Genomic DNA, 26,944 nt, shown 5'->3' with positions numbered 1-26,944 from the left:
TTTCTGGCGACAGTAATTAATAACAAATAGTTCCCAGGTGTGCGCCAGGATTCACGTGAGACATGACCACAAAGCCGCTCCGTTTTTATTTTGCATTTCTCCTGTTCATTTCTTCCGGCTAATAGGCCTGTTGAAAATGTCGTTTGAACTGCGTTTTGTCTACCATTTTCCCATATGAAACAATGAATAATTGATGCATAATGGAGACGTTACTTTTTTGTTGCTTATTCATAACGTTAAACCACGACAAGCTGTGACTTTTTCGGTTACAATCACTAATGTAGCCTATTAGGGTTTTGTTGTTCTACGTCCCGACCTTGCTCCTTCGCTCACGCGAAAAGGGCAGACCTCCATTCAGAGAGCCAGCTTCACGCAGACTATATTGATAACGAGACTAAGCGTCTTGCACCTTATCTTTGGCCGGTATTGTTTGCCGGCCCACTGTTGCTACAATATTATGAAAGAAGAAAACTTAAAAGTACATTTTACATTACAGTGACAAAATGCGATGCTGTGTTGGTTAAAGTTTTTTTTTTTTTTTTTTTACAGAAAAGTTACTATAATTAGGCTTACTGAGCAACGTTCAAACAACGTTCTCATGCAAAAATTTAAATTGCACATTCGACCGGTTTTACTTAATATTTTAAATTAATCCGATTATATTTCAACGTGAAGTACATTATTGTAAATAACCATGCACGTGCAAGTTTGCTGAAGGGGGAAAAGGTATAGTCTAAAGGCCCGTTACGCGTGTAAAACATGATTTATAAAACGATTGTAAGTTATTTTTACACGGACTAATGATTTGACGATGTATTCAGAAATGGAATAGTCAATCAATCGGATTCAGTAAAGAAAGGTGGAATCCCGTTATAAACGAAGGCCGCGCTCCTGAATCCGATACAGCGTAGGTTTATCGATAGCATTATGGTGTCAAGTGTTGCTATGGCTCCCTGGCCATTTGCTGTCATATTGCGTTAGGGCTATATTAAACTATCAAACGAAAATGTCACACACATATAAACAAATGTATCACATTAGTACGACATTTTTCCTCTTTAATCAAAATATAGCTATGGTAGGCCTATTAATGTAACGGGGAATGAGACTGAGCACATTAAAAATGTAAAATTGTATAAATACAAATTCTGCTCGTTCGTCACATAAATTCAGTTCAAATCTACACACCATATAGTATAAAGAGCATTTTTGTATTCACGACACTAGACATCGTCTGGTCCCTGTAGAAACGCACATTCCATTTCAGCACTCACCATCATTTCGTGTATCACCATTAAAAAAATCACCCTGACATTTTATGATTATGATCAACAAATATTTTATTCATTTAAGTTATTACGTGTTTTTTTTTTCTTTTTTACTTTAACATATGTCCACTGCTTGGCGCACATGCTCTAATGTTCACCTGTGCACAAGGTAAATATTAAAAACATCAAGCAAATTAATACCAAATTCTAACAGCCGATCATTTAAATAAGTAAATAAACATTATTTATAAAACTTTAAAAGTAAAGTAAAAATATCACAGTCTTTTTCAACATGAAATACGCACAAAAAAATATGGGGGCAGGTGCTGAAAACGTTTCCTTTTTTAAATCTATCTTGAGGCGTTAATCATTTTCTTCCAAAAGGTAATTGGGACCATCTTAAATATTGTCCTCTTCGGCTTTTGTTTTTTTTGTTTTTTTTTAATCTTGAAATTTTTGTTTCGTCCGTCATCCGTTAAAATAATCAGGAGAAAAAAATATGAGGCATTCCCTCATACTCCTCACGATTTGGTAGCCTTAAAATTCTATACATCTGAAAGCAGGCACTGTTTTTGAAATGTTTTGTTAGATTGTCGGTCTTGATTTCCCCCCCCCCTCTTCCTGCTCAGTTTTACTACGAAAGCTTCCTTCAGGCGCTGTTAGATGTCACATTCGCTGTCGCTGGAAGTGATGGAGATGGCTGAGGCGGCGGCTTTGCTGGACAGACTAGCTTCGGGGCTGGATGCGGTGCCGAGTCGATCCACTGCGCCGTCGTCCTCTGCTAGAGATCGAACCGAACCTTGGGACAGAACCTGCTGTTGTAGTCTGGGCAAAATACGGGGAAAACAGAGGTCCGTCATCTTCCAGTTATAACGGAACACGAAAAAGGGGTTAAAACTAGGCTATGTAATGGTATTACTCTTATTTAATATAGAAGAAGGCAAACGAATCCTCAGTGCAGACAGGAGCACGAGTGCTTGCTCGTGCACTGTTGAAATGGGCAAAAGTGTACCCATCCTATAGAAAGTTTTAACACATTTAATTATCTCACGATTAGTCACTGCCAGACACCAGGGAAAATGCGTGATCCGAGTCGAGAAAAAAATTCTGTAAATGAGCAGAAATGAGTTAAAATGGAACTTAACAGTGCCACGCTGAATCGCGAATCGTCCACTCGCTCGTGATTAACCGGCGATACCGTCGGACTGCAACCCAATTAAATGGACTTATCTTCACGAAAGTGATAAAAATTGCCACTTTCATTCAAAAATTAGATTTTACGCGAACAGTCTGCAAAACAAGGATAAACTCTTGATAATTGACTTAATCCGTATGTACGTGTTCAGATCTTGACAGATTAGTATTACTGTAACATATTATACCTATGTCATATTATTTGTGTTTGTTTTTTAAATATTTTGAAATAATGTTATGAGTTGGTCCTACAAAGTAACATGTAAAGTACAATTAAAATATTTAAGAGAATTAATAATTTTATAAATATTGCTCATATTTTAGAGGAATGACGACTAAAATATAAACTATATAGATTATATAGGTGTGAGTCTGTTTATTACATTATTTAATCTTTTTTTAAAACGAACCGTACCTTGTTTATCCGAATGCGCTGCGTTAAGCACCGCGACAGCCGCACAATTCTGTTTTAAACATGATTTAATTCGGATTCACCGCAGACAACCACAGAAGCCTTGAAAGGCTGGGGCCGTTACTATAAATAGAAAGGAACGAACAATCGCATAAAGTTACATTTGTGGAAAAGCTAGAAATATAAGGTTAGCGGGGAGATGAAAGGTATACCTGTTTTTGGCTGCAGCAGCTCGGTCCCTTTGTCTGCGGTTTTTGAACCAGTTTCCCACTTGTGTGGGTGTAAGTCCCGTAGCCTGCGCAAGCTCCCTCTTTTTGCTAGGGTTTGGATAAGGGTCTTGTAGGTACCACTCTCGAAGCAAATGTCGGGTCCTCTCCTTGAAGCAGTGCGTCTTTTGCTCCCCGTCCCAAATTGTTCTGGGTAGAGGGAACTTCTTCCTCACCCTATATTTGTCCACCGGTCCGAGCGGGCGGCCCCTCAGCTTCTCAGCCTCCTGGTAATGCGCCTCCAGCCAAAGGGCCTGTAATTTGGAGTGGGACTCTTTGGTGAACTTGTGGTTTTCCAGGATGTGGTAGAGCTCTCGGAAATTCCCGGTGTGGAAGGCCACGATGGCCCGCGCTCTGAGCACCGACTCATTCTTGTTGAGGACCTCGCAGGCTGCGGGAGCGACTGGTAGAGACCAGAGAAAGCGGCCGAGACGCTCGATGTCTCCGCTTTCCTCTAAAGTCTCGCAAACCCCCGCTACTTGCTGGGGGCTAAAATTCAAGATGGGTAGCTGAAACATGGAGGCTTCTTCTTTCCCCTCTTCCTCTCTCACTCATACACTCTCTCACTCGCTTACCCCCGTCTCTTCCCTGCGGATCCAGACAAAAAGACAACCTCAAAGTTAGCAGATCAACCGTTAAAAACACCGAGGAACGATGCCCTCTGGCTGACTATGGCCGCCTCGGTGGGTGAACTTGGTGGCTTGAAAGTACGAGAGCATACAACTAGGGCGAGATGTTTTTTGAGGGGGAAAAAAGACATTCAGCCCTCTGCCGATTTTCTATTGGACTTGGCAGATTGGTTGCGTGGTTGCCATGGATGCCTGTCAATCACTGTCAAGTTTTCCAATCACGCGTAAAGGAGTGCGGACAGATCACAGAACCTCCCAGAGCTCGGCTGCGCCTTTTAAAGATGTAAACATTGTGACCTTTGCTTTTTGTCCTAAGATATTTAATTGCCACCCATATTTGTGTACATCTGCTCCTTTGCGCCGCGCTGTTACATACGCGAAACCTTAAATTCCGTTAAAATCCAGCGAACAAAAAATTGCATTTTTTTCCTTATTAGAACGAAATCTTAGCTCACACATCTACTGACACATTTTTTCTTCTCATCTTAAGAAAATCTTTCTTCTACATATCAGAAAACATCACCGAAAGCGCAATGATAGCTGCGTCACGTAAAATATGTCCGATAAGTGTTTGTTAGATGCGACGGTGAAACCCTTCCGTGAAATGAGCCTTGTAATATTCATATTTTTATAACTGACCCATAAAAATAAAATTGGAGATGGATTATAAGTGACAGAAAAATCCGACAGAAGTACGCGAATTGATTGACCCACGAACCTTACACACTTAGCCTACGAGAATCATGCGCGAATCCGACTACTTTCACTGAGATTCAGGCTCCGAAAAAATATACATGTTGTATATATACGGTGCGCACGGCACATCAAATGCTGTAATTCTCTAAGGGGATGCTGAATAATACCCGATGAAACGTAGCTAAATGATAACTCGATTTAACCTCATTCTAATCTCCAAAACGGCTTACGGGAATCATGTATTTTATCGTCACCCCGTTCTTGTTACCCAGCGGTGATTGTAAGTTTAGTAAATGTTTTATTATACGTGAATGCGTTGTGCGCGGTTTTCCTACGGAAACCTTTCTGTTTTAGTATCAGACACACTCCGCTCTGCGCGCTGGTCGCTGTGGTGAATAAGAAGGCAGATAGATAGCGCAGATGTTTTGAACTGTCGGGTCAGATTATTTCATAGCTGCGCATGGTGGAGAAGTTCATTCTGACGGAAAACCCCGATATTACTTTCACAGTTCAATTGAGTCCCCTTCGGGCTCTCTTACATGATTTATGGGATCCAGTGGCTCGGGATATGGAACTTGCTTTTCTGGAAAAGGCTGTTCTTTTTATGTACCGCTTAGTAAAAAGGAATAAAACTTTTCTGCCGAATGCTGCATCGTTCATATGACGTGCGTCAACATCAGATAACGGAATAAAATGGGCGTTAAGATATTGTAATAAAATGTATAATATCCAGTCTAATGTGTCAGCAAAATATACACACACACACATATATATATACAATAATCGGAAGTGAAAGATTACCAAGATAATATGACTGAACCTGTCCGTCTAGCTTCTGTGAGTCCTATAATCATAATCCCATTTCTACACATTTAAAACACATTTAATGTTCTAAGTATAGCATTCTTTAAAAAGTCGCGTTTGAAAAACAATGAATTCAGTATGTATTATAATTTGAGTGATAGTGTAAATAAGCTAATGGGTGTATAAGCAGACATAGTACGAGGATTAGCGTTTTTCTGTGTCGAATTGTCATTCATAAATCCGCAGTGTTACAGATTTAACACTGACGTTACAGACCCACCAAACAGTAACAGTAACAGAGCAAAACAGCTCGGAGAAGCAGAGGTGACTGAAAAACGAAAAAGTATCCAAACGTTATAGGCCTGTCCTAACCAGAAGATAGTACGCATAATATATTACGTGTTTATATATGTATTATTTCATAAAAATGTTGAAAATAAATAATCATCCAAAATAATGTTTTCATCTTTAGCTTAAGATCGATCAAATAATGTGTGGAATTAATTGGTTAAGTTACCATTAAAAAAAAAATTTTTTTTTCGATAGGTATCTTGCAGTCTCTGCCGCATACTGTCGAGAACATTCATTCTTTTTATGTTTTTGATATGAGACACGTCGTTTTGAATTAAGGACTGAAGTTTCGCAAGATAATTAAGTTATTTAAATGTTGTCAGTAAAGCAAAAAAAAAAAAATGACGTATAAAAAACTGGAACCGAAAAACGCCAAAGATGCAGAAAAAGAGATAAAGCAGTTTCAGCGAGCACAGACGCCAAGAAAAAACTAATAAATGTTACATTATATTAAATATAAATAACGCAATTTATGAACGTTACCAAAGATGTCACAAATGTTATTTGTTCACCAAAATAATAAATTGCATGTTATTTGCGTCGAAAGTAACGAAAGGCAAAATTTTGTATTTGCTTCTGCTTGTTTCCTCCATATAACCATGTTTGAGTTTACAGGATACTTGAGCTTCATCGTTGTGACAAAACATGTTTTTATGACTTTTAATACTCTGACATTTTAAGACCATCAAATCATCATCTAAATAATAAAAATTCACCACCATATATTATTTACAATATCTCTCGGCACCGCGCGCTGTATGACTGTGGATATTCACAGTTCTTCGTATGTTATATAGCGTTAGGTTATATGTGATAGTGTTTTCCTGTGCAAATGGTATGGGTGTCCTGTTATTCCGACTATTACTGGGACGCGTACTCATAATGGGACTCACTGTGAATCATCGCACGCGCAAGTACATATATTAAAAACAGCCCAGGCGATTACGCGTCATCTCTCTATCATTCCCCGAGATTCCAGATGCTTCCGCACCGCTGGGTGCGTCTTTCCTCGCACCCAACGACACAGGAGAGAATTTGATATTAGGGGGACAGAACTTAGTCTTAATAATTTAAATACAAAGGTCTGTTTGTTGGGGGATGAATGAATTTATACCACATATTAAGGGGTACACGCCCGCCCGGTTCCTACTACTTGAACTCAAATAATTTAACGACTTAATCACATATTAATCTTGATACTAAGAAAGATAACCCTTATCTGCTAGGCTCGGTGGCTAAACCGGGTTTATACCAGTCATACTCTGCCAGGTTCAACTGAAGGCAAAGCGCTTTAATCTACCGTGTTGTGTGTATGTTTTTTTTAAAGATCATTTCAGCTGTTTTGGTTTCCACTACTATTAGGCGATCCCCGTGTCACATCGTACAGGTAAACTCCACAGGCACCTGTCGTCCTTGTAATTAGCGCTCATCGGTGATGCCCCTGTTTTTGTATCAGATTTTGATCTCAAGCCTTCCGTGTTTAAGGGCAGGAATATCGGGGACCGATATTGTCTTTGGATTAATGAGTTGCTTGCGAGGTTTAAGAACATAAGAAATTTACAAACGAGAGGAGGCCATTCGGCCCATCAAGCTCGTTTGTGTTTGTCCAACGAGATGTCGCTGTTTTAAATATAGCAGTAAAATACCACAAAAGCCCTAAACCCAAAACTGTAGCCCTGGGTGCGGCCCGTACTACAATTGTCTGTCGCGTACCTTCTCCTCACGTGGGTGAAGAGCGTATCCGTTAAGGGAACAGTGTGTCACCCAGGAAAATTACTTCGTCTAGAGGAAAGACCAGTTACTGCTGCATAAGGCAACTGGACCCGAGTTCTTCCAAACTTATTTTCAGGCAAATGTCCGCGTTCATCGAAAAGCTGCATGTGTAGATTGAACTGAAGCAAAGCTCCCGTCTTACTGGCACGCTTGCCCCCTAGATGGCGCAGTTGTTAACAAGCTGATGTTGTATTTGTTCCATATTTGAGCTGAATAGATTCAACACATACCCTGGTGAACAGCTGTCTGTCCCCCAGAAAGAAATTGTACAGTTATTTAGATGATTGGTTTGTGCTGCTGTTGTTTTTAAATGAATTAGAGACTTGGTCAATGACAGAACATGTGCCAGACGGGGGTGAAGCGGGGGATGTCAAGCTCAGCCACTGCCTCTGTTTTAGTGGAGGACAGTGTAGGGTTAAATCCTGCGGGGGGGATTTGAGCAGGCTGTAACTGACCCAGATTCAGCTAGAGCAGCTCTTCTCAGACCTATCACCGTATACACTGGTTACTCCATGCTCCCCAATCCACATCACATGACACGACCCCCCCTCCCCCCATATGCTCCAGCTCTTATCACACCCACAACTCATGCAAACTCACCCTTATAATATGTGGATTTGCATTATACCGACATACCATTCCTTTTGGCCAGTGCTAGTTCAATATGCTGGTACCTCAGCACTGCATCCTACAGAAATGTGATGCTTAACTGCAAAAACACATAGCATTGCTGTTTATTTAGCATGTAGCCATTCCCAGGGCCCTTTGGTTTTAAACTGTTCGGTCCCTACAGGCTAAGCTAGGCAGACACATTGTTGTGTTCAAGATTAATCTGCAGATTTATCGTAACGGAGAAGACTTATCATCAACTGCTGCTTTCAATAAGACCTAGTGGATTATGTCTGATGTTGTGTAGCAGGCAGTGCCTGATCTCGACGACAGCTTCCTGATAGAGACAGACACACGGTCCCATACAGAACGCTTCAAAGAGCTCTGTGGCTCCTGGGCAGAGGCGAAAAGGTTTTCTTCCTTGCGATGTAGCCATTTACAAACCCGCTGTGTTCCCTGTGTGCTTTTGGCGCAGAAGCAGAATAACGGCATAGTACTGTGAGTCTCATGTGATCTGTGTCAATGTAACATGACCTTGTTGTATGACCTACAGCACTTAACTTCCCAGTCACCGAAGTGTGATCCTCACGTGCACGGCAAGTTGAGCCCTAGACATAACCAGAAGCGTATTAGGCTGGACGTGAATGAGCCCTGTGTGTGTGGAGCAGGTTCTGGTGAGGGATACCTAGCGTGTGACCACGCCCAAGCTGGGAGAACCCACGCTGCACAATCATTTACTTGCTTCACAAATCTCATTTAATGAATTCCCAAGGACTAAAGCCAGGAGCTGCATGGTTACTGCCCTTTCTCTAGACTAATACAATATCTGATTTAAGGTATTTGGGTTGAGTCTGTGTCATAATTGACATACACGGGACAACTTAGGATCGCACAGTTTTGGAGGAGGGGTGATGATGCTCCCCCTGGGTTCAGCCCAGATATGGGGAAACTAGCCGTTTTCCTGGAAACCTCTGAATGCCAAAGAGATACCCTTCCATCCTGCTATAGCCCCGCCCCTGTGGTGCTGGATGCTGTTACCCCCGGCGACAGGACTCAGAAGCGATCAGAGTCAAGCCGTGGCAATGCATGACACGGCCCCTGGTTGGTGTGAGCACCCAGCATGCCCCCTGCTTCACCAGTGTGCCCCTCTGCCCCCAGACAGCGATGCTCTTTTTGCACTTGGCCCAGTTATTGTACTGGGCAGCCCTGTTTCAGTTACCTACCACCATCTTCTGAAACAGAGTGTTTCTCAACATGCATACTTGACTGTACTTGACTGTACTTGTGTCCAATCCTTGGGAGTCAAGTTAGTGAGACTGGTCGTACCGAGGCCACAAGTACGATCATCGTGTTTTTGGTATTGAGAAACACCCCCTGATTTCAAATGACATCATCCTGAACTTGGATGCTCAGGCCTTTGTTCTGGGGGAATCTTCCGGGAGTCCATTTCATTTGCAGGTCACACTGCCTGATGCCCCTTCATTTGACATGAAAGCCACAGCTATCCATGGATTCTTATCCATGGCTCACTTAACCCTGGATTGTTTAAGACATAACACAACTGGCTGGATTTCTTCAAGGACCATGACTGTAAGACAGAGGTGGCCAGTCTTATCCGCAAAGGGCCGGTGTGTATGCGGGTTTTTGCGATAACCTTTAGGTCAGCTGTTCAAACCCAGGTGTGAGGACTCTTCATTCAATCAGTCCTCTAATTAGTAATCTAATTAGGGAGCTGCAGTGAAAACCCACATACAGAGTGACTCTTTCTGGGTAACATTACCAACCCCTGCTGTAAGATAATGCTTCAAAGTAGTGTTAGATAAAAGGCTGTGAAGTTTGTCAGGTTATTAAATTTCATACTATACACAGATACTCCATCTTTTAGTGCTCACAAATTGTTGGTTGACGCTTTCTGTCCAAATAAGTAGGTTTTCAGTCTGGTGTTGTGCATCCCACAATGTGTGATTTGCTTCCTCCTTTGTCTGTCATTATGTGTCTTATTGATACCACGAGGTCTCTTCTGTGTGGCTATGATATTCACCCGAGGGACACCGTAAATATGCCTCAGCACAACCCAAGGTGAGAGCCGGTGAATGCGAGAGAGCACCCACAATGAGGTCAGTTTGACTGTTACCTTTTTCTGTCATTGTGGGTCCTTCAAGGTCTTATGTCAAATGCCACTCTGACTGATTTCATTAAGGTGAGTAGATGCATCTCGGTAGGCCACAAGCTACACACTGGCTGCTTGTCCATGGTGTATCGAGGCAGCTGACCAGGCTATCGACTTACTCGCTGCCACCGGGTTTCATCATGGCTAGCAGGCCCATGTAGTTTGTCTGATCTAGTCCAGATGCAAGATATGGCAGCAGCTGGATCCTCACGATGAATGAATTATTGTATCCTGCTCGTGGGTCAAGTTCAGGGCTTATTGGGTCTCTGCTGTGGGTCAGACTAGCATTTGACTCCCAGATAGTTTTATTATATATTCTCTAGTGACGGCCAATTGAAGCTTCATGAACCACTTGCTGTATTTTCTGACTCCACTAGATGGTGCTTTCTGCTCAAAAAAGGGCTCAAAGCATAAACCAAAGTAAGCCAAGAGCACCATCTAGTGGGGTCAAAAATACAGCATATGGTTCAAGAAGCTTCAATTGGCCGTCACTAATATTCTGCCAGCTATAACATAGAAGGCTAAGGGAATTAGCAACCCAAAGGCCAGCAGACAACTTTAGTACCATGGGAAAACCTGCATAGGCCTGGCTTGCCTCTCCTAGAGCCATGTGAGTTGCTGTGGCCTGGTTGAGGTGCTGTACTTATGGCATGGAATAGACCAGCTTTTAGACAGATCTTGACGTGCCTCCCTGATGGAGTGAACCCCGGGAGTTCATTTAAGCCTCATATAGACTCCCAAGGACTTGGACACTCCTGCAGTGATGGCTCCATGAATTTAGTCAGATGACAGACAAATCCGTATGCCTTCCTGGCAGCTTTGTTCAGACCCAATCAAAAACCGCTGCTGCACAATCTGCATTTTGGTTGGTGTAATCTAGACTGACCCTCTTCCTGTTACTCTGGGAACCAGGTTCTAGGAGTCACAGGTGCCTTTGCATCCCAGCGAAAGAACCGGGCAATAGGCTTGTGTGGGGAACAACTAAGGTAATGCCGCAGTGGTTCTCGGAGGTGTCATATTTTTTTTTACGACCAACTGTGTCCTACTAGTGGGTTTCACAGGGCTTTGGTTTAAGAAGCCCAGTTGGCTGAAATCTCACAAATGCTTGTAAACTTGGATAAAGTGAACCCATATTCTTAGTTGTGACCAGTTTAAGACACAGAACGTCTTCAAAAAAGCGACATCTTGGACAGACAATGCTGCTGCATGTGGGACCTGAAACACTCACGTTTCCCCAAGCCTGTGAAGGTTCTCCTGTGAGGTTGCGGGGTGACTCCTGAGAGTATCTGTGCATGCGCACCAATCTGACACTGATGCTTTTTGCTGGACATTCCTGGAAGGTCCAAGGTGTGCTATAGAGACTGATACTGCTTTCCTTAAGACGGAGTAACTCCTTCAGGGTCAGCATGGACCCTGAAAAGGTTTAAGTGCTATTCAGCATCAGATTGAATAGAGTCTCCAAGTTATTTCCTATCTCTTCTGGGTGGCCTTGTGTCAGGTCTGGATGTCTGAAGAGGCTGCTTGCTTGCTGTTAGGTCTCAGTGGTGTTAAGGTATATATGCGTAATGTTGTTTTAAGCCAACACTGGGGCCCCTGAAATAGAGTAAAGGGCTTGCATACAAACACTGACATGCAACTTGTCATGGCTCCTGCTTCTTGGCTGCTTCCCCTTGTCTAGTACTGATACACAGCTATAGAGAGCCTGCTGATGCCTCGAGGACACAGCTGTGGACTGATTTCTTTGGCAGCTTGAGCACAATGAAGAGGGAGCAGCGTGTATTCGGTGGGGTGGGGGGTGGGGGGGTGTGCTGAGGTGGCAGTGGGGCCTACTAACTGCATTTTCTTCTTGCTCTACTTCTCCATTGGCTGTCCCGTGGAGGTTCCACTTCTCCATTGGCTGTCCCGTGGAGGCTCCACTTCTCCATTGGCTGTCCCGTGGAGGCTGTAGCGAATGGCAGCCCCAGCCTCAGGTCTTACCGGAAGTTGCAAAAACTAGTGACGGCCAAATGGAGCTTCATGAACCATTTGCTGTATTTTTTTTACTCCAACTAGATGGTGTCCTGATCTTGCCTCAGGGGGATGTTTTGAGATTGTTTTTAACAGTGAGCACCATCTAAGGGGGGGGGGGGGTCAGAAAATACAGCAAGTGGTTTACAAAGTTTCATTTGGTCGTCACTAGCAAAAAACCACCACGTTAGGGGCAGCGTTCTGATAAGGGGGGAAGCCAGCCCCCCCCCAGTCCATCACTGCGGATGTCATCACTGAGAACGGGCACCCCCATAGCCCCTCGCCCACTTACAAATGGGATAGCAGACAGCAGCTTGTGATGGTTTCAATATCAGCTGAAAACTGTTTAGAATGACAGTTTCAGATATGGATGGTCTATGAGGTACGCTGAATTTTGAGTCTGTCTCTAGCTTTCTGAAGATGTCCAAAAAACGACATTTCCTGGCATTTCCAGGGGTATAGCCTTTCTGGTTCCATGTCCCAGTCTTCCAGGCACAGAGAGGCTTTTCGGTACCATGTTCTGTGTCACCCAGGTGCTCCGCCAAGCAGGGTAAAGCTTTTTCTAATTAGTGCATGCCACCCAGTGTTGGATTGTAGTGAACCAGCTTCATTAATATCAGATTGATTAATTAGCGTGTGGCCAGAGTGGTCTGTCTTCGGCTATGCTGATGACTCACGTTTGGAGTTGTTGGGGGGGGGCGGGTGGCGTGACGACTCCTTTCATTGCATCATGTTCCCTTGTGCCAGTCTGTCCCTGTGATTATACCACACATGCCCTGTGCGCTGAGGATTTTGTTCAATATGCGTGCTGCACTGTGACTGAGAGCTAGGGGGCGCCCTAACGGCTGGCTAGCGGTTTTCACATGTCCCTGGACGTTTGGACACTGGGAGTTGATTGAAGTGGTTCAGGTTAACCTTTAAGGGTGTTTTTCATTTATTATGAAGTTACGTTTTTGTATTAGAGCATGATGACAATTAAATTAATTCCACAGACTGTAATATCCACATGTCTATATAAACGAGGCATTTCTACCTCAGTTAAAACTACACCCTCTACTGAAAGACCTACCATAGCTCCACTGAATTCCTCCCTGAACATATTCTGTTGTCAAGTAGGACTACAATCTATAGTTTAATTTCATTACTTGATCAATAATTCAGCATGAGATTAAATAACCTCCAGCTGCGGAAAAACATTACACTAACTGCACTGTCATAATGCCTTCATAATGCCTTCATAATGCCTTCATAGATCATTCATAAGCAGCATCTAAGTATACTGTAATGTCCTCACATACCATTACAGCTTTAAATTAATATACATTAATAACAATCATTATACAATTATCATGATTATAGTGTTTGTAATTATCAAATAACGTTTCCTATTAATAGGAAGCTTAACATCATAACATACTTTAATAGATGTAATGTACATTAAAAAACAAACATAATATGATTAAATGATATAACTGTTATCAATTTTAAAGCTGTTAAGGTATGCTAGGATGCTAAGGTATACTTACATGCTGCTTATGAATGGTCTATGAATGCATTATTAATGGACTTTGAAGGTGCAATGAATATTCTATGAATGCATCATGAAGGTGCAGTTAACGTAAAGTGTTACCAAACAAAACCATTTTTTATATATTATAGTTAGATGAAAAATTAAATTCTTGCAGCTTGGAATAATAGAGTTTCAGATTTTTTTGTGTGTTCTTGCATCCAGGTATACCTAGTCCATAGTGCATGGGTGCTCTGCAAACTTCAGTTTTACATTGTGTGCTTTGTTTAATTTACTTAAAATTTATCACGTTTGTTGCTAAAAATTATCATAAATTTATGCAGAATTCTGTCTCTTCTGAGAGCATTGGTAAATACCCGATGGTCTCTGTCTCTGTGTACTGAGGCTGAGCCCTGGGCAGGTCTCAGTTTTTAATGTCACCGGTCTATGTGTGATGCAGTGTCACAGGACGAAATGCAGTTCAGCTGGAATAGCCCTTCAGTGTGACTGCAGTTGCCCTGTATTGCCATTGTACATTAAATAGTACATTACATAGGGCGATATGGCAAAATATTTTCTTCGGTTTTTTCATATTAGTTGACATTTAAATGCAAAGGTTTCTCTAAGGGGGGGGGTATGAAGCCAGGATAAATATTGGGGATGGGGAGTCATGTGTCATGGACAGTCATGTATCAGACAAAATCAATTTATCATATGGATATTTTTTAGTAATGTTTAGTACCCTTAACAATGTTAGTCGTATTGTAAATGATGATCTTTTCTTTATTATTTGAAAATACTATATATTAAAATCCTTGCATGATATACATCGCACCTCAAAAGTCAGCTCTAGGGAACTGGCCCATGTTACGTTTCCTCTAAGGCGGGGCTGGCCAGTCTTATCCACAAAGGGCCGGTGTGTGTGCATGTTTTTGGGATAACCTTTAGATCAGCTGTTCAAATCCAGGTGTGAGGACTCTTCAGCCAATCAGTCCTCAAATTAGTAATCTAATTAGGGAGTTGCAGCGAAAACCTGCATACACACCGGCCCTTTGCGGATAAGATTGGCCACTACTGCTCTAAGGGAACGTTTATCTCTTACACGCAGGGACATCGGAAAGACATGAATACCCTGGCAGATTCAGGGGGCTCAGCACTTGACTGGGACCCTTGAATATGTAAAATTATATGTAAAATTTGGTGGCCGGGGCCCAAAGAATTTCCAGAATTTCCAGGTACATCCCTTCTTCTATGATACAGACATCCCACCTTAGGCAAACTGATTCATGTAGGCAGGTGAGGGACAACTGGGATTGGGGGGGGGGGGGGGCATGCTGGCTAGGCTTGGGTGGCATTACAGCCAGCAATACCATATACCTTAGTATTTTTGGTGCCCCCTCTCCCCTGAAATACTGGAATAGCATCAAAATCCCATAAACTGCACTATAATGCCTGGACTTAAATATGCAATAAATAATTTGCCCATAGCTAGTGCTGACTGGGGTGACTGGGGCAAGTGGGGTTGCGGCAGAAAAAAATCTCACTGGCAAATTATATTGCCACCGATTTTCCAGGACATTGTGCGTCATTCACATGCTTCAAGGAGCTGCTGCGGATTTTTGTGAGACCCCCAGAACTTCTGGGGGAGGTGGGATACCTGATGATATTACCAAAGCATGTGCTGCTGACTCAGCCACCCTTGCTGTGCATTTGTTGGGCATCGGCTGTCTGTTCTTAAAGGACTATCCCATGATTGGATGGAATTGCGTTCGTTTCTGTGTTACGAAATGCTGATCTGTGACTTCAAGCAATGTTGCTTTTCGACTGTTTATCAAAGTTTCTCATTTCCTTATCATTTCGATTTTATACGGGGATAGGTCGGAATATTGTTTTTATCGGTCACCCCTAACATACACCACAGATTTGAATGGGGGAGCAGTTATTAAGGAAGATGAAAACCAGCCGGGAATAAATGCTGCACGTGTGGTTGAGCCCATCTAGCCGAGGAGAATCATGTCCAGAATAGGATTAAGTGTGTTACTTAGACGTCTCCTTCTGTGTAAATGCATATCTGAAGCATAAACTGAGTGCTGAGAGTTAAATCTGCTGCTCGTTATGGATTCATAGAGCAGTAAATGAAGGTAGGAAGTCTTCTTCAGTGTGTGAAATAAGGCATGTTAGTCATGGGAGAGACAAACCTCTGAGAACTGTTTTTGTGCAATTTGGAGTGGTTGTAGGGATCGAGATTTGATTTGAGAGCGCCGCCCAGTCTGTTTGGAAATGACCCCAGTAAACTGCTGTGGTTTTGCAGGTAAATACCAGTTAACCGCCGAGTCTAATACAGGGATCACCGACGGCGGTTCTGGAGAGCTACTATCCAGTAGGTTTTGTTTTCTACCTGGCTTCTGATGAGCCACACCTGTTCCTGGTATTTAGATACAAGATGTATATAGAAGATGTACTGGACAGTAGCTCTCCAGGACTACGGTTGAAGACCTCTGGTCTAATACAACAATGACATGGGGCTTTATCTGTCAGCAGTACTTCAATCCACTTTGGGAAAGCTGTTGTTACTCCAGGGGGGTGTTCCACGAAGCAGGATTTCCAGTTAACTGGGTTAACTTTAGCTATAAGTCATGATTGTCCAATAGGAATGCTCCTTACCTAAACTCTCATTGGACAATCATGGCTTCTAGCTCAAGTTAACCCAGCTAACTGAGAAATCCTGCTTCATGAACCCCCCCCCCAAATATAACCATGAACTTTTTTGTCGCCCTGTGTTTTTGTTTAATGATGAATATGTGTTAGATTATTCAGTATGTAGATGAAATGAAAGACCCAGATTTGGGAAGAACACAGCTGTTTATGACTGGAGAATCACAATTTCTAAGGCGGTTCCTGCCCTCCATTGTCCCCCACCTCCCCACCCCACTCCTGCGACCCTGACCAGGATAAGTGGTTAGAAAATGTATGGAATTTCTGAAAAGAAGTGTTGCAATGATTTTCAAGCAAAGCGAGATTGAGGAGGAAGAGGAACTCTCCTTTCCATGTGCCCAGTCTTCAATTGAATGGGTTGCAATAATGGCAGCCACACATTGTCAAGTTGCAGTGTTCCATGTGTTGCAATGAAAGACAATTCCTTTAGCATGGAGCTACCCATTGGGCTTTTGTTCAATGTGATATTATAAGCAGAAATGGCCTCGGGACACAATTATGACAACTTGACCCTGTCACTCATGTGGCATTATTGGGAAGTAGAAGGACAGTATGTGCGTATTACGCTGTGCTGCCCTTTCAGGAGAATGGAATCGGATCAAAAGAGACTGAACTGCACACAGTATAAAGGCTACAGCCAATACAATGCAGCTGGAGTGTCAGTTCTCTGCCATCGATGGACCCAGTGAAGCACACGTTCGCGGGACACTTGTTGCATAGAAATGCAGAGCATCACCGGTGCCTCTTGCCTGCGCGCGGATTTGCACATGTAAAGACATGTTACATACCGTAATGCTCTTCCACTAGAGGCGAGGCTGTTTTTATTTCCGTTTTATTTATCCTCAAGGAAAAGTGCAGCATAGCACACGGAGCTTCAGGAGATGCACAAGGACACAGAGGCGTTCCCATTACGGTCGGGGAGAAACGCGGCATTCTCCTGACACCCGGACCTGACAGCCGGAGCGTCCGCGCTCTTCACGCTGTAGCTGACAGGAGTTAACGAGCATGTTAATTGACTTGTTGCGCGTCGGTGCCGTTCGCTGCCTGTCTTTTACGCACCCTTTAACGCACAGCCTGCTCACTGTATGCAAACTGTTCGTCTACATATGGGACTAGTGTTCCGGCAGATCCCGGTTATCTGTTTCACGTTCACAAAAATAAAATAGACAAAAGTTAGAGGCCAAGGGCAAACTGTTTCCTTCCCTAAAACAAGGCGAGCACATCCGCCACAATCGGCAATCAGGAGGGAAAGTCGAGGCGCAGGCAGGGGGGCTGGGGCGTGGGGGGGGGGGGAGGGGGGGGTAGGAGAGGAACAAATAAGGAGGGACTGACCACAGGCACGGAGAAGCTGACATACAGCAGTTGTCAGTCACCTAGCAACGAGTTTCCCCATCTCCCGCTGTGCTCTTTAATGCAACAAATCTGCTCAGGATGTATGGCGGTCCCCCTGACGAAGCGCATTGTCCCGCGCGCGGCGGACGCGGGCCGCCCCTGCACACACCACTCTGCTGCCTATTGACCGCTGGGCCTTTTCTCCCGGCCCACAAAGGAGACGAGCACAAAGGCCTGAAAAGGGGGCAGGCTCGACAGAGAAAACATTTGCTTGTAATTGTGATTAACTGCGTAATGAAAATGATGTTCTTTTTTAAATGTGGGCTTGTTAAGGCCTCACTTTAGTCACCTGGTAATCGGGACCCGGCCCCGCTGCGAAGAGGGGCAAATATTGAGGATACTCCACCGCCCCTCAGCCTCTCCTCGAGTGTTCAGACAGAGGGGGAAGCAGGAATATGCCCACACAGGCAATATGCAGAGATATCGGGGCATTTAGTGTGTGTGTGTGTGTGTGTGTGGGGGGGGGGGGGGTATGTTGGAGGAAGAGGCAGTGAATGGGCAGCTTTGAGAGGTTCACCACAACACTAAGCCTGGGTGTGTGGCTGGGGGGGGGGGGGGGGCTGCAGCTTTCAGTGGGGTTCCTCGTATTATTCGTATAAACAAGCCATTAACAGAGCTGTAGCTCCTGCCCGACACTGCAGTCCCGGGTGATCGGCCATTGGCGGGCCGGCGCAGCCCCACACCCTCAGGCGTGGAGGGGGCAGAAATACAGCGAACTGGTGCTGACAGACGCATACGGGACCTGAGACCCAACGTCTTCTGCCAGAGATTCCAAACTGCACTGGAGAGTCTCTTTAAAAGTGAAAAGGGTGAAGAAGCTTTAAACACTAACATTTCTCAAACTGTTATCAGTGCAGTTCATAGTTTGCCACATTTCTAATATGTAATGTCAAGTGCTAAATCTTGCCTTTTAAGAAAACAGCTCGGACTGCATGGCTTGTAAAGACACTGTTCGCATGAAGCTTCGGGTTATACACGCAGCATCACAGCTCTCATTACACTGGATCTTTCATGAACTTGATGGGACTCGACCTCAAGATGCTTATCATTCAGGCCCTGCGGGCAGCAGAGATGCCCTCGGGACTATGAACGGTAAATGGGCATAAGCAACAGGCGAATGACCAAACAGATACTGGTTATTGATAAGTTAAAAACTTGGAATGTTTAGTTTAGCAATGTAGTAGTTGGACATGCTGTTGAGACAATCCACCGTTTCATACTGTATGTTATATAATATGTAATATATTATATAAGGATGAGCGATCGCAAATTATTCCATGTGCTGTACCGAGGGTTACGCTACTGTACTTACTCTAGTTCAATTTATTAATGAATCATTAACGGAATAACAACCTTCTTCTGAATGCATATTACCTCTATTTTTCCTCCGTGAATAATGGATATCGCAACGAGGAGCACGATAGCTTTGTCAGAGTGGCTTAAATATTAAAAATATTAATTTGCAGGGAATATTTAGCGAAAGGATGGGTCACACAGACAGCTCACAAGGGGCCGTTCCTTGAACCTTGGTCACGCAGCCATTATGGCCTTATAAAGTTGGGTGGGTTCTGGCACATTCCTCTCTACGTGTCTTGTTTGCTTTAAGCAAGAGGTGAGTGAAAGTGCTGTCTCTAGGTGTTTTCAAAATCTCTTTTCACGACCGGGACTTGGAGCCGACAACCAATTAAAGAGATTATGTCTTGGGCTGAAGGGGAAACCTTAGTCATCAATGTTAAGGCTATGATTGGATTTGACAAGGTCACCCTATGCTGTACAACAGTGCATGACCTTAAGTGAAATTAATTTTGGTACCCTGTAAGGATTTTGGACTAAACGTTTTTTGCTAGCTCACTTTCTCTAGATAATGCCAAGAAAGTAGTGAATTGTATTAGATGTTTTTAAGAGGGCCAGTACAGTCAAATTGTTTAGGGTTGTAGTAAATCATGGGTACAAACCTTAAACTGATATTTTGTTTGGTTTAATCACATCGTCATTTTAAAGCTTTTGTCCTGTAATCTTTCCAGTTGTGTTATCTATCCACTATAAATCTTGTATAATATAAGCCACATTATAATGGATTGGGGACTTTATGTATATTATATTATATATACGCAGTCGGTGTAGTCATGCAAGGCCTACGTTTGCTGCAAGGCAATGAACCATTTTGCAAAACATTAGGCCCTATAGATGTGTCAAACATCCAGTGAGCCATTTTGCTAAGCAAATGCTTTCATTCAAACCAAATGATGAAAATACGAAGCGAAATGGGCATTACTTTTTCCGACGTCGTTTTTGCAGATGTTAACCCATCAAGTATCGGAAGCGCAGTTGGTTTATGAATCTTCTAGCACGGCAGAATAATTTGGCGCTTAAGAAAATGGCATTTTATTCCAGCCCACCTGATTGATAGAGCCGCCCGATGTGTTTTCCTTCTTCATTTAGTGAACCCTGCCTCATCTTTTGTTACTGCAAAAAAACTGATAGGCCTATATTTCCATCTCAAGGTCTCCGCAAACTCTTTTAAAACAAGATCAGTGCTGTTTACGGGTATGAATTTGCAATTGTTTTATCTCGAGTATAAGCACAATTGCATCAGTGGTTTGAAAGAGCCTTATATAGACTGTAAAGATGGTAAATATCCTCTTTACATTTGGTGGTAACCTGACTGTCATGGAAGTAGGGTTTGCATCGATATCCGCATATAAGGCAACTTGCATTGATAAACATATTTTTTAATGTTTCAGTAAAACCAGTGATTGTGTCCTTTTTGTGTTCCTGTTAATTCATATTTTTACTATTAAATTTCGTCGCAGCGTACATGGTATACAGAATCGTTTTCAGATATAAACTTCCTTCTCATTTAAGGTCTCAGCTGTTCTCCTGCACAGAAATCTAACCTCTTTTTGTAGCTGGAAATAAAATACATATTCAGGCACCTTTTGGTTTGCATAACTTTCCAATAGCGTCTTATTCTTATGCTATTAAGGCGATGGGTGGAACGGTTCTGCTGACTTTGAATGGGATGGGTCAAGGCGAAGATCCAGACCCTTAACTGGTAGAAAACAGCTTGTAAAAAGAGCATCTGACCAGCAAGCACATCATCTGATTCATTTTTGACTTAAGCTGATTTTTATTTATTGAATTTTCCTGGCATTCAATCCAGAGTCAGACAATGGTGTTATTTTCTTGTTTTTTAACCTTTAATATTAACAGTATTAGAGTATTATTAGAGTATTATTATATTATAGTATTAGTAACAGTGCTCACCTCTTAGCCCCTGTGTTTTTACTGACCGTAGTAGCAAGTTATATGGAGAAAAAAGAAAGCAGATTGAACAGTAAATAGTGCATGTTAGTTCGTGCTAAAATTAATGTCGTTAAAGCAATGGGCCTTGTAATGTAATAGTATAACTTATACCAGGAGCACAGGAGGGATTTTTGAAGTGGGGGGACCAAACTGAACAAAAGGTCTCAACTTGTAAGCTTATTCAGTCATGCCTGATGGTGCATTCGGTGTGATCTGGACTAATTTGTTTAATACACTAAACATTATGATTGACACTGACCAACATACATACAATGTTACTTTATCTAGTGTGGCGTTGCCAATCACCCACAACTGGCCTATTGGCCAATGGCGTAAATGACAGATGACCTTCTCTGCAAAATATTGCAAGTTTAAATTCGCTGAGCTCCAGTACAGCCTACTACAATGCAGGGCTGGAGCTAGGATTTTTAAAATAGTGGGGGGTGGGTCTCGTCAATCACATTATTGATACCACCCCCTTCATAAGCGGTTTATTTTTTTAATTAATTGGTTATGTAAAACGTTAGCCTAATTTTTTTGTTCAGATGAATATTTAGCATCAAATTTTATTTTTAGCTCTTAAAAAATGCCCGAGGTCTGGGCCGTGGTGACCTCATAGCTGCCTATGGCCCTGATCCAATGTTACATATCATGTCAGCACATATTTACTGCTTTATTCTAACAGACATCATTTCACATTCAGCCAAACTTAGATGACGTTGTTGTCTTCATTGCAGTAACATAAATTAGCTTATCAGAGATATGGGATAAATTATGTTGACAACTCCACCCAACCCAGGCTTGGTATAACGTGGCATGGAGGTACAGTGGTTAGCACTGTTGCCTCACACCTGTCAGCCCAGGGTTTGAGTCTCTACCATGGTTCTGTTATCATTGAGGGGTTTCCTCTGGCTACTCCAATTTAACCCCCCCCCCCCCCCCCCCAGGCCAGAAACATGTTAAGATTAACTGAAGTTAACAAACTGCCTGTAGATGTGAGTGTGCCCTATTCTAGGTTGTGCCTGTAGGCCAGGGTTCTTCAAATCTGGACCTCGATTCCAAATCCAGGCCGTGTTTTCAGTTCCCCCAGGTAGTTGTTTAATAATTACTGATTCTGATTGGTCAGAGGCTTCACACCTGACTGACAGGTAAAGGAAGGCTGGAAAACCAGCAGTGCTCCGACCTCGAGGACTGTGATTTGAATAATAGGGCTATAGGCTCTGGACCTCCTGTGACCCCTGAATAGGATAAGTGGTTCCAGAAAATGGATGGATAAGCTTGGTATGGAATTTATGTGTACTTACATTGCTTGCTATTGGAAAGAACATTGTGACAGCTCTTTGTTCTAGTTCCGGGTTGCTTTTTTCTGTATTGCATACCGCTTTGGTCAGTGTGACCAAAACTGCATCCGGCGCAATTTAAGGCAGCACAGTCCTCAACCCGCAACGGCGAATACAAACAGAATGCGCGAAGTCACAAATGCGGCAAGTTATTTTAGTATATAGCCTATTTGAATAAAATGTTTCAGAAAGTGACATCGGTGTTTGAGTTATTTATCCTTCGTTAAATCGGTAGGTTATCGAGGAAGCGGAATTTTTTAAAGCCATACGTAGGCTAATAGGAATACGTGCACTTTACCCGGCTTATACTACAAACGACATAAAGGGAGACAGCGGGAGCGTGTGTGTACAGACACGGGAATGCGCGCGCGCGTGAGGGGACTCCTACCTGCAGCAGCCACATGCTGTGAGTAGCTCGTGATGGTCGACACAGTTTGAATTCAAACATCTAGGTATCCAACCCTATTCATGGATGCTACTTATCAAAGTTCTGTTTTTTCCCCTCAAATGTGGTAGGGGAAAGGATCAGGGTTCCTATATAACTGGGAGGTGGGGGTGCGGGGGACGTGTCCCCCCTCCATCTGCGCCCCTGAACTATATCTGCGCAAATATCAGGGCCGCTCAATCCTATAGGCGGCCGCGGACGGGGGGGGGCGCCGGAGGTGATGCTCGCCTAGGGCGCCACATGGGCTAGGACCGGTACTGACATATATATTTCATTTAGTATTGTTTAAGGGATTTCATCAAAGGAATATCATGAAATACAAATACTGCAGTTGTTGTTTTGTACTCATCGTTATCTTATATATCTCATTTCTATAAATAATACAATGTTTCAGTCTGTCTATGAATTATCTAGACAAAAGTATTGAAGATCATGTGTATCTGAACACTTAATTTTTATATACTGATAATAAACATAATGGACTTGGCTTCTACACAATCCGTCGGAAATTTTATGGACTGCAGGACAATATTTAGTTTTCTTCATATAGGCCCCTGGTCTTTGACACTACAGTTTTTATGCAATGTATGTTGAGTACATATTTTCTAATTAACGGAAAGTAGCAATTCGTTTATATTGGTTTGAAACTTAGAAAAAAGAAAAACTCTGCCCAAATTAAAAGTTTTGGATGTAAATCTAAAGAGTGCATATATTTAATAGACGGCAGGCTATAAGCCATACTTTATTAAGTGTGTACTGAGGGAAACGTTATGAATATTATAATATAGAAATATATCGATAGCAGACATTATTAAGTCTGGTTTATAAAAGTCCGCTGAACTACTACTATATATTTAAATAAATGAGTTAACTTCAGAATACGGCCTAAAATTAAAATGTAGTTACTACAATTTAAGAATTTTTCCAACGGTTACTGTTATTTGCTAATTCAAATACATGATTATATCATTATGCTTTAAAATATACTAGTTTTTAACCATCGGTTCAAATTGTTAATTACAGTAAATGATTAAAATTAAGCATGCGATTTTCAGCGTAATGTAGCCTATTTAACTACGGCTTCACCGAAGCAGTTTATTGTTTACTGGTAACGTTCGTCTCCTTTCGACTTCCACGAGGCACTAAAACCATTACCTATTTTATCGTCATTATTATTACGCAAAGCTTCCACCGTCGTTTAAAATGTATGTGATGAAATACGTTGTTGAAAATGTTAAATTCCTTACAAGCTCCTTGCAATGTGTAACTGTTTCCTTCAATATTACTTGCACATAAAACACAGTGTGTAGATATGACTATAAACGGATTCTGGACAATTAGGCTACTTCTAAACCCCTGTCCGTGTTGGCTATACATTTTCATTTATGTTCTTAAAAGCAGAAGAATCTACAAGCTGCCTGGTTTATTGCATTTATTGCGCGCTTATTTATTGCAAAGTTTTTATAAACTTAGTCCAACTCCCAAGCGTATAATATTTAACGAGGAACATTTTAAAAATTGCATGCAATTGCTTACCTTATCGCCGTAGACGCTATTCAATACGACCTTCATTTTGCCCGCTTTCTTGAAAATATAGGTAAAAAGATTTCCTTGCTTCCCTACAACCAATACTCTTTCGGTTATAACGTTAATTGCAGCAGTTGAACTGAGAGCCGTAAATCAAGCACTATTGACCAGAGAACGTCTATGACACATAATTAAGGTACCTGGTATTGTTGACCGCAAAAACGGCCGGACCACCCAAGAAACCATTTCCTACGAAGTTTCCTTGCGGACAATGAAGGGCCACTCGAGGCTGTCACGCTCTGAAAAACCTGAATGCAAACTTTCACTGGAACATTTCTCTGCCAGCAAACTTGTCGAGAAGCAAAAACCGAGGCCGGTGCTCGAAATTTAAAGTTGTGCTGAATGAACGAAAGCAGCGGTTCGGGTAAACACTGCTGGTCTATTGTGTCTCGGACGGTAAATTAACAATCTGTGGTTAGGCAGATAAAATATTGTGCGTTTTATGAGCATAACAGGTCAACACTTATTTAGGCTTTTGCTTTATAGCCCTCTGATTTTGTACTGTTGAATTACTTTTTTTTTATAAAGGTGTGATAGTCATTTAGTTAGTCAAACACCGATGTATATTTGGAGGGGCTGGGCTGCCCCCTAAATTCTCTGAATGCTGAATTACATAAGTTCACGGAGCGGCTATAAAACTGCAGCTCATATATTCACATGCATTTATTTATATTTTCATATCCGTAAAAAAAATGTTTTGTTACATTGACAAAAGGCGTGATGCTCCTCTTTATATGGTATCCCATGCCGAACTGGTTCACTGCCGGTAATCTTTCCATTGGGCTCTAAAGAACCTTAACATCACAGCCCTGTCAAACGCGATGCACGATGCGTCAGTGATTTTTTTTATAATCAGCAGCATTAAACACTTTTGGTTGAATAATTTTATTTAGATTCTCATGCGCTGTAATTTGTGGACTGCGGTCTGCTTTATTGATGTTTTTGAATCATACACAGAAACATTTTGATCTGTGTATAAATGTCCGAATTGTACTTCATGTAAATATAGAATGTATAAGATGATGTGGTGTGCAGAGTAGCAATTCAGTCATTTTTTTTCAGAACCAGTGCACCGGGAGATACAGTTAAATTAATGTTAAATGGAACTGACTGACTTTACAACACGCTGTTTGTCTCGCGCGTGTTGCTTAATTTCACAAACTCTTATTAACATCCACGTGTCCGCCCATCTCTCCACTCAGCAAGGCTGATATAAAGCCAAAGTCATGTTTCCTTTTAAACCGATACTGTAAATATCATCCATTAACTCACACCACACCTAATATACCCATTCACAGGTGTATTCAGAGCTTTCGGCATCGAACGTCAATCTTGTGTATAATACTGTGACAAAACTTGATCCAGTTCGTAAGATATTAGTTTGTATGTCTTCCATGTCAAATTTCAGAGTAAAATCTAATATCATTTTACATTTCAAAGAAATGAAAAACCTACAATAAATAAACCATAATAAATACCCTAACAATCACAACCACGTACATGGAGATTGTATCTGATTAATAAACTAAGAGGGAAGAATATTTCAGCACCAGAGAACATGTAGGTTTAAAAGAAGGATCAAATATTCTTTTGGGGTGAAAACGGGCAGGGTAAATGGTCTTGAACGGGAGCCAGTATATATTTTCGCAAAACCCAATTTCCTGTCGTACAATGTAAGCCATTTTCGTCTCGACGCGCAACTTTTCAATTGAGAAACTCGGAAAGAGACCTCCGCTGCCTTTGAAAAATTACCTACAATGAGGGTTCGTCCGAGGTTACAGGTGCCTCATTCACATTTTTGTTACGCGGTGTAATTCTTTGGTACAGTGAGGCTTTGAGTGGAACAGAGAGACGTCCGCCCTTCAGGGTCCCCGCAGCTCTCCACGCTCAATACCACGCTGTAACGGCGGCGCATTTCAGGCCCGCACTTTCGAATCCCCCCCCCACCGCCACCATTTTGTACAACTGCATACATATAATGTCTCTGTTCATACTGTACATGAATGACATCAAATTAAAATTTAAAAAATCTGATGAATTCCTGTAGAATTCTGAATCCCGATTCCAGACTTCCTGGCTTCTGGGAAGTTGACCAAGCTCTGTATCAAAGCAACAGGTTGTTACCCGGCTGTAAGGCAGAACGAGGTGGCCGAACTCCTTTCCGCTAGTGGGGAGACCCACCCGCCCCAATCTCAATCAAAAACGGAAAACTCCCCACAGGGAAGCTGAATACAGCATTCAAGGGGTCATTGTTCATAGTCACTGTGGCTTTTTAACCCACACCCTTGTGCACAGAGCCCTGCCCCATTGCTGGGGCAAGTTTAAGCTCACCTTGGCCCATGTGCAAGTGGGCAACCCAGCCACAGTAAACAGGAGCGAGGGCGCATATAGATACACTGAACCTCCACGCATTGACCCTTCAATATGAACGAAAGTGGCACTTGCAGGTTTCACAGTAGTGGAAAAGTCTTCT

The 26,944-nt window shown here is 42.4% G+C and overlaps 1 protein-coding gene across 1 annotated transcript; it reads right to left on the bottom strand.

Annotated features, from left to right (window-relative positions):
* Positions 1–1,489: 1,489 nt before the first annotated feature.
* Positions 1,490–3,958, bottom strand: LOC111851057 (homeobox protein SIX6). The gene is made up of 2 exons (XM_023825581.2): positions 3,087–3,958; positions 1,490–2,093 (listed from the first exon to the last, which is right to left on the bottom strand). The coding sequence occupies exons 1-2, from the start codon at positions 3,656–3,658 to the stop codon at positions 1,928–1,930; spliced, it is 738 nt and encodes a 245-aa protein (XP_023681349.1). The 5' UTR covers positions 3,659–3,958; the 3' UTR covers positions 1,490–1,927.
* Positions 3,959–26,944: the final 22,986 nt, after the last annotated feature.

The sequence above is a fragment of the Paramormyrops kingsleyae genome, chromosome 14, assembly GCF_048594095.1.
Source record: "Paramormyrops kingsleyae isolate MSU_618 chromosome 14, PKINGS_0.4, whole genome shotgun sequence".
NCBI classification, from domain to species: Eukaryota; Metazoa; Chordata; class Actinopteri; order Osteoglossiformes; family Mormyridae; genus Paramormyrops; species Paramormyrops kingsleyae.
Note: the sequence above shows the minus strand (reverse complement) of the source record. Positions and strands in the feature narration are given on the sequence as shown.

Bases quoted from the DNA above. Each gene is read 5' to 3' on its own strand.
- LOC111851057 (XM_023825581.2), bottom strand. From the start codon at position 3,658: ATGTTTCAGCTACCCATCTTGAATTTTAGCCCCCAGCAAGTAGCGGGG. The intron at 2,094-3,086 runs GTATACCTTTCA...TATTTTGCCCAG, and splicing joins GCTGCTGCAGCCAAAAACAG to ACTACAACAGCAGGTTCTGT.